This window comes from Corvus hawaiiensis, chromosome Z (genome assembly GCF_020740725.1).
Source record: "Corvus hawaiiensis isolate bCorHaw1 chromosome Z, bCorHaw1.pri.cur, whole genome shotgun sequence".
Classification (NCBI taxonomy): Eukaryota; Metazoa; Chordata; class Aves; order Passeriformes; family Corvidae; genus Corvus; species Corvus hawaiiensis.
In genome coordinates this window covers 11,325,341-11,334,279 of record NC_063255.1, presented here as the reverse complement: position 1 = coordinate 11,334,279, position 8,939 = coordinate 11,325,341, and the positions used below count along the sequence as shown (strand labels likewise).

At 40.1% G+C, this 8,939-nt stretch overlaps 1 protein-coding gene across 1 annotated transcript in view; it reads right to left on the bottom strand.

The window, feature by feature from the left end:
* Positions 1–2,278: 2,278 nt before the first annotated feature.
* Positions 2,279–8,939, bottom strand: part of TTC33 (tetratricopeptide repeat domain 33) — a 46,690-nt gene continuing 40,029 nt past the window's right edge. Inside the window, exon 5 of the mRNA XM_048292044.1 lies at positions 2,279–5,616. Within this exon, the coding sequence (XP_048148001.1) occupies positions 5,266–5,616 (351 nt within the window). The 3' untranslated portion in view covers positions 2,279–5,265. The remainder of the gene's footprint in view (positions 5,617–8,939) is intronic.

Genomic DNA, 8,939 nt, shown 5'->3' with positions numbered 1-8,939 from the left:
TCTAATTTGCCACATGGAGGTTAAAAGGTTATTTTCTTGCTAGGTATTATGAGTCGTTTCCATATATACAAAAGGGCTTCCTTTCTCGCACATTAATATCTCCCCTATATTCCCAACCCCCAGAGATCCATATTCCCTCAGAATGGCCTTTCACATCTGCATCCACCTTCCCTAGTTTTCTGTGTTCATAGAAATTTACTGATTCAAAATTTTCTCATACCAAACTTGCATCTCTCAAACTCCATCCCACCCTGCCAGTTCTGTGACTGGCAGTTCCCCACCCTCACTTCCAGCAGTCTGTCCTGCCCACACACGCCAGATCACCTTTCCACCCAGAGACACTGCCAGTCCTCCAACCCCACAACCACACCCCAAGCCCCAGCCCTAACTCAATTCAAGCCCCTGTCCTGTGGCAGGGCTTGGAGGATCCACCCACCACAGGCAGGATGAGAACCAGTATCTACACCAGACAGTGGTTTCTGTGAAGATCTGTGGATTAGTTTGAATCTCTGATCCATGGTAAGTTAGCCTTATGAACAGTTTAGGGTGTAGGATGTATTGTCAGAGGACTTGGCTGTTTTAAATCAGGCTCACACATTCCTGCTGTCGGGAACACCCGTGCTGCCTGCCCCAAACTGGCACTACAGGCCCAGTGCCAATGCACAAACAGGATCAGTATAATCTGCTATCTTCAAGTGGCACAGCCAGCATCCTAAGTCAAGAAGCTTTTGAGTTTTTATTTCTGCTGCTAGACACAATGGCAAACCTGTTCCACTTAAGGCAGATTTCTATTAGAGCTACCAAATACCACTAGGCCTTTGCACTCCGGGCCTTGTTCTAGACCTGCCAGCTTTACAGACCTAGAAACCCACTGAAGTCTGAATCTCCTGCACTTTGATCCCCATATCTAATCTTTCCCTTTGATCATTTATCCTTTACAACCCTCCCAGCTCCTAGCCTTGTGGCTCTTAGGAAATCAGCCCTCAAAGCCAGGCAGCACTCTGGCAGGATTCAGCAGTCATCCATGCCCACCAGTTCCTCCTGCTGCTGAATCATCCCCTCTGGAGACACCGCAGCCCAAGGACTCCAGCACATCTGAGAACACCACCTTAACATGACAGTGAACTACGATAAACACGTGGTTCCTGTAACCTGCCAACAAACCAAGCCCACATGCTTCTGCTTTCCTGTGCCCCAGTCCTAACTACAGTCATTATAGTTTTATAGCTATTCTATGAACTCAAAATTAATTAAGATAGCACCTCAACACTAGTATTTTACCTCCTTTCCCTTGGTTTTAGGATTGGGAGGGAACTTACCTTGTGTGGGCAAGCAAGTTTCCAATGTTACCTCTCTGATCTTGATCTCTAAAACCAACAGATACTCAGACAACTTCAAACAGCTTTGAGGATAAGAAGAGTAAACTGCTCCACTTGCTTTTTATCCTTCTCCATGACTTCTTTTAAAATCCAGTATCTTATGGCATTATCAAGTAAGAGTCACTGTTGTCTTATCTGATCCATATTTTTTTTACCCTCTAGTATTTTTAGAAAGGATTTCTTTCTCTCTCAGTACATTTAAGCTTTTTAAAGATACTTATCTCCATCTATGAGAGTGGAAGTCACATGCTCTGTTTCAGCATTTGAGGTTAACTGCCAAGTCAGTCACCTTGAGCTTCCTTTGTAGTCAAGGGAAATTAATTAGGCACCTTGGCAGGCTGATTCAGCTCATTCTAAGATACCTATCTAGCACAAGACATATAAATGGCCCTGTGAGGCTCTGTATTTCTTTCCACTGGATATAAAGGGACTCAAAAGGAAAAAAATATATTTAAATGTTTAACTGTAGACTTTTAAATCAAGGAAAATTAATCCACCTGACCCACTGTTGTTCTTGAGCTTTCCTCTTGAATGGCATTGCAACATTTAAATATGTGATTCATATGGAAGACAAATACATGAAAGCTACTGCAGTCACTACCACTAATGATAATGAAGAACAATAAAAATTATTTCCTAGTGTCAAAGGGGAGGTGTATTTCACTAATATCCTATTTTGGATAACATCTCCTTTTGTTCCATCTCATGAGGATATCCCTGAAAGGTTTAAAAGCTGAGCATCACATTTTATTAAATATTTTTCCCCGAGATGTCTTCTTTTCTTTTTTACTGTAACACATTAACTTGTTCACCACAGACAAAAGCGAAAATGAGGAACATTCCAGAATGGGAAATAATAACTTATTTTTGTTATAACCCAAAGAATAAACAAGCATCACTAAGCAGCAAAGAAGTCAGTATTTTATTCAAAACAATCCAGAAAATTCCTTACATGCAAAACATGGCATGCTGTACAAAAAACAATGCTGAAATCATCAGTATTGGAACTTCTCCCCAGTTTGAGAACAGTGTCACAAGAACTTAACTGCTCTACAGAACACTACAGTTCTGACAATACCAGGAATTCACAACCTGATCTAATCAGAAGGAAAACACATTAGTACACGGGATGGAAACCACCACCCCTCGAGCCCAGCACAGCCTGATGGTGCAGATGTACACCCCTCCAGCAGTTTGGCCCTGCAGTGCTGAAGTCAGTAGGAACTTTGTGAATCACTTCAGTGGAAAGAGATTCTGTGATAACATGGGCCTCCGAGAGGAGGGCAGCAGTCCTTCCTGTATGAGTAAAGACAGAACACTGACGCAAGTACAAAGCGCAAAGAAAGAAAAGACGAGGTGGATACAGCCGAGCTCCTTCAAAAAGAAAACATACCCTAGAGCATCTCACACATTTCCTTTTCCAGCCAGAGAAGATCTCTTTTCTGAAGAAATCTTTCCAAACCCCTCTCATGCTAACTCTTCCTATGGCTAACTAGATTGTAATAAGTTGATAGGAGAAAAAAGATTAGGAAATCTTTCAACTCTAACAATTTAAACTATTAAACCATATCTTAATCAGGTGCCTATCCAGCATTTAAAATCTTTAATGAAGAAATAAAAATGTAGCATGATGATGTTTTACATTTCTTAATATATTTAGGTCACTGTAGTTATAATTATTTTGAATATTCAGAAGATAGTAAAAGGTGTGATTTTTGTGAATGTGTGTTCATGCAAGCACAGATCTAAAAATTCACACACACAAAAAAACATTCATGGAGAATCTTGAAAAACATTGAACCCTTAGTACAACAAGGCAATTAAGTCTTTAAGAAAGGTAATTAATTTTTTTAAAAACTGTATGTATCCTTTTAAACAAAGATATTCTGATATCAGATAAACAGAAAGTATGATTTGAGACAGTTTTTCTGCAATGCACTTTCCACTGCAAAAACCACTATACTTCTCAAGCAACATTTTCTTTTAAAGCGAGTTCTTTTGAAATTAGAAATCAGATTTGAAAAGTGCAAAGATTACTGATTTCAGAAGTTTCACTTGTCTACAAAACTCTCTATTATCATACAAAATGTTATCAAAATCAAGTAAAAATTAAATGTTCTCAAACTGAATTCTTCAAGAATTCCTCAACTGACCATTTCTTCCAGTACAGTTAGGATGTGATCATCTCTACCATGTCTCCAAGACAATGAAAGGAGAACAGTCTCAGCACAGAGCACATCAGAGAAACAGCCTGATTTCATTTCTCTGACCTGCCTGTGTGACAAACCAATTGCCACGTTCCCCTGAAGAAAAACGAACATTAAAAAAATCTCCTACAGTATGCCTTAGTACCCACCACGGCATCCAAAATCCAAAAAGGATAAAAAGGGTGACTCCAGCAGTGCTATCCTGAAAAACTGGCTCCCTAAGGACATACTTTTAATAGCAGGTTATAAGAATTAGGAAAAGCAAGCTGACTTCCTTTATCAGATTAGCCTCACTAGGAAAGAAAAGCCCTGAATACAATACAATTCAGCCATATCTATTTCCTACTCCCACCATTCCAGTTTTGGTGATCTCTGCAGCACAGCACTCGCGATAAGGAAAGGCGACTTTCAGTCATAACCTGAAGTGTTCTTTCTTCTGGTGAAACATTCAGTTGTAACTAAGCATTCAGGGCCTTGTTTGGTATAGCATTTCCTTTCATCTAATCAAAAAGTGTTTAACACACTCACTGATGAAAGCAAGATAAAGGTTTCTACTTGATTTGGCTACAAATCAGATCTGTCACACACACACAAAATAATAATCCATCTCTGCTTCATAGGATACTTTCTCATAGAACAAGTAATCTTAATGAAAGCAAAGACTGTCAATAACAAAACAGTTCACACTTTTACTGGAAGAAAAATAATATTAATAGTGATTGAAATAATTTTTACAAGTTCCTATTTCTTTTTGTGCTGGTTTTGGCTGGGATAGAGTTAATTTTCTTCAGAGAGGCAAGCAGGGGGCTAGGTGTTGATTTTGTGCTGGAAGCAGTGTTGATAACACACAGTTGTTTTCATTATTGCTGAGAAGTGCTTCCGCAGGGTCGAGACCTTTTCCTGCTCCTCATCCCACCCCACCAGTGAGAAGGCTGGGGGTGCACAAGAGGCAAGGCTGGGAGGAGACAAGCCAGAACAGATGACCCCAACTGACCACAGGGATATTCCATCCCACAGCCATCACGCCCAATACATAGAACTGGGGAAAGAAGGAGTTAGGAGAAGGGAGGACATTCAGAGTGTCTTCCCAAGCCACACATGTTGTAGCCCTGCTTTCCTGGGGACAGCTGAACACCTGCCTTCCCAGGGGAATTGGGCAAATCCCTTGTTTTTCTTGCATGTGCAGCTTTTGCTTTCCCTAGGCTGTCTCTGTCTCAGCCCACAAATTCTCTCACTTTCCCAGTTCTCTCTCCAATTCCACCAGGAGGGAGTCAGCTGTGTGGGGCTGAGTTGCCAGCTGGGGATAAACTACAGCACTTTTATAGTTTAAATAAAACTTTCCTAATTACTGGGAAAATGTACACATTAACTTGTAAAATTATGAAATACACAAAGATGAAAGCAGCTGTTGAAATGCAGTTAAGCATTTCAGCATTACATCTGGTCATAAGAATTCATAATTTTCAGAATCAACTCTTGGCTTTCTTTTTGAAAAATACAGATGGAACGACAACTCAGGTCATTGCTTTTTTAATTAGCGAAAGAAAAATAATTTCAGTTCTTTAACTTTTGCAGGCTATCCTATCACATAATAAAAAAAGAACAAACACAAAGCAAGCAAAATACAATAAATAACAGTAGTTCTTGAAACTATGGGGATGACAACTCACGAGGCTGCCCTACCGGGCCCTGATGAAAAGGGTTTCATCGGGAGTGGCAGGACGATTGTCTCGCTCAGTAACAGTCTCTACTGTGCCTGAAGCAGACACGATCACCATCGTTTTAGCAGCTGAAAGAGCTTTCTCCTTCTCTGCAATGGCAGCACAGACTGCCACAATTTCATCACTTTCAAAGTCATAGTCTGGGATTGACTCTTGTGCAAGCTCTTTTCCTTTTGACAGTGCTTGCACTGCCTCAGTCTTTGTTGCCTTCTGCTGTTCCTGTAGTTTTCTTGCCCAGGAAAGGTCTTCTTTCCATACTTCAGGGTTCATTGGAAAGATGTGTAAGGATACCTGGAAGCTTCGGATTGCCTATAAGCAAAAGAGGGAAGAAACAAAGATGGGACACTTTAAAGCCGACCTATTCCATAAAAACTGACAGCAACAAAAAAATTACATACATCATTTGAGCAAAGCAAAAAGCTGTTCTATTCCTGTCTTTATTGGAGCAATCCTCCCTCAGCTTAAGTTCAATAGCAGCCTCACCCCCAACCAACTGTGTCTGAAAGGACAAAAATGCATGAATAAACTAGGTACCTGGCAACAAGGGCACAAATAAAGAGTTCATACAGGAAAAACAATATTGTAATTTAAAAGGTAAAAGAAAAAACAAATTCTGGATGGTTTTCTATTCCACTTTTCTCTCATCATTAGATGTACGTAAAGGCAAAAGCAGACAGATATGGTTTAAAGAAATACAGAAAAGGGATGACTGGAATTTGAAGTATCACTAGTATTGCTGCCTTTAAATTAGAATGCAGTCGTTTCACATACAGACCTAACACTACACTAATACTAGCCACATGGTAAGCAGTTTCTGTAACAGCTATGTGGTTACAAAAACACATAAATAAATGCTCAAAAGGAGCCAAATAAACTTCAAACTTGGAGAGTTGCTCTAAGAAAGAAGTTCTATGTAAAGGTATCTTTTCAGCTTTATACCGGCTAGCGCTTGTATTTCAATGCCTTAGAAAGCCTCGAGCAGCCTTGAGAGGTAGCACGGGCGATCTAGCACTTTAGTAGCTCTAAAATCGGTACCTGAATCAGCTGCAGAGCAAATACCATCAGCAGAAGCAAAGAGGGAGAAATATAGCTCCCTGCTCGCTCAATTCCCTGCAGTTAGAAGCCTTCAAATGAGACAGACGACCAGAGATGTTTACAGGAAGGTAGCTGAGCTGAGAGAGAGGGCCTTTGCCTCCCCTCGACCATCTTTTTATTCGGAGAAGGGGCAAGGGGATGACTGGGGGCGGACCCGGGGTGAGCGGCCAATCAGACACTGCTGAAGAGTCTGAGTTACATTTGGCTTTGCCCGCGCTTGGAACAAAGGAACTCGGAGCACATGTCTTTGGGAGGGGGGATGGGAAGCTCAAAACAGGCAGCAACAGTTCTATAATCTTATAAAGAATGTAATATTAGTAGAAGTAAGTGTAGTTGGCAATGCTTCTCCTTTCTTTCAGTTCAACTGGGAAAATATTCCTAAATACAAATCCTCAACAGAGAAGCTGTGAAATTTAAAAAAGAGTGTGACCATCTAAAAGTAAGAAGAGGTTGCTACAATACTAGAAAAAAGCAACACCAAGAATTACAACTGTATTGTCTTTTAGTTATATTAACAGTGGGCAAGGCTGAACCTACCTATTCAAACTTAGGTACACGTACACAAAAGCATGTGTGTATTTCATATTTATGACTGTACAGTCAGTTATGAAAATGGGTTAGTGACCAAACTCTTGTATGATGGGTACAGAAGCCTTCCCGTAAAATGAGAAAATCGTGATGATAATGGATTTGGATTATATTTGGGAAGAGTTCTAGCAACTTGCATATTAAAACTTTAAAGACATATGGTAAACCACAGATTACACATTCTGTTGTAATTTATAGATATTTAAAGCATGCCAATTAATTTGTAAAATCACAACTTTTCATCTGCACTGACAGAAACTCATGGTTCATCCTTCTGGTAGCACAGATGAATATATGGGCTCCACATGATGGGAACTCAAAAGAAAGAGATACAAAATCAGACTTAAGAAATGCTGATTATGCTATCAGTATTACTGCTGTTGTAATAGGCAACCTTTCAGTTCCAGATGGAAAAAAAAAGCTTGATTATTGGTCCACGGCCAGCTCTAAGTGCAGGAGCATGCTGAATTTTAAACAGGAGGAGGACTGAAGTTTAATTCTTATAAAACACTTGTCACTTTATTCAACTTTGCTAGCTTTTAATTTTCAGGGACACATAAACGACAACTAAACACTACATGCTCTTTTTTTGTATTTCTGTTGAAAACAAAATATAAACAAACACCATCTGCTTTTAAGCTTTACATGAAAGAGGTCCCCTAATTAAAACCTGTCTATATAGTTATGTTCATGCACAATAAATAACATTTGGTAAGCGTCAAAGCTGCTTTGATGATTCATACAATACAGCATAAAAAGATCATCTCAGCAAATCTGTTAGAAAAGAATTTTTGTGCCTGACAATTTTATAAAGAAATAACAAAATATTAAAGTAAATTTTTAAGTGCTGCAAAAGATTAGAGGGATTAATTAAAGCAGCAATGTAAAACTGAAAAATACACACTTGTCATCCATTTAAAATTTTATGCTGCCAAAGGAACAGCGCCCAAAGCCACTAATTTCTATTAAGACAGAAGAAAAGAAAATAACAGTGCTACTTTTAATTCTTCTCCTAATGGAGATGTAAATCGCTTTCTCCAATTGCCTGTCGCATTATAGGAAAACACAGTGACACTACATAAAATTGATATTTCTAGCCTCATTTTAAAGAGTAGCTGAGATTTTAGAGACCCTGCATTTAAGGACTACAGCACTTTAAATCAGTACAGTCATGTATCTGCTTTTGCTTCTGTAGGGAAGTGCAATGTAAAACCTACTGCAAGACATTCCTGCTTGTGGAGTTACAGTATTTGAAAAATCTGTATTTTTAAAGTATTTTATGTTTTTCTCACTAAATAGTATTCCATAGCAAACAATCTTTCACTTGTCCCATGAGCACTCTCTTCTGCTGGTTGGAACAGTCTTCAAATGTGAAGGGCAATTCTGATCAGACTGCACTTTTTTTACAAGTTTCTGTAACACATGGACTTAGTAACTGTCGCTACACAGAAACACCTAAAAAAGCCAGGGGGAAAACTTTAAGAGTCTGTATCTGCTACCAAGGTATGTATTAGGCCTTTATGTTACAATTGGCTGACACTTTCTGACCTGCTTCAAAGGATGTTTATCAGTGAAGCAATCTTTTTCTGTGTTAAATGATCTTCAGTATGCAATTTTTTTTTGTTTGTGTGTTTTTATAGCAGTCAGCATAGTCCCTGGGGGTGCAGGTGCATGAAAAGCTGGACATGCCCTGGCCATGGCACTCACAGCCCAGAGAGCCAAACGTGTCCTGGGCTGCATCCAGAGCCCCGTGGGCAGCAGGGGAGGGAGGGGATTCTGCCCCTCTGCTCGGCTCTGCTCTGCTGGGACCCACCTGGAGCACAGCATCCAGCTCTGGGGTCCCAGCACAGGAAGGACAGGGACAGAGCAAGTCCAGAGGAGGCAACAAAGATGATCAGAGGGCTGGAGCACAGCTCCTGTGAGGACAGGCTGAGAGCATTGGGGCTGTT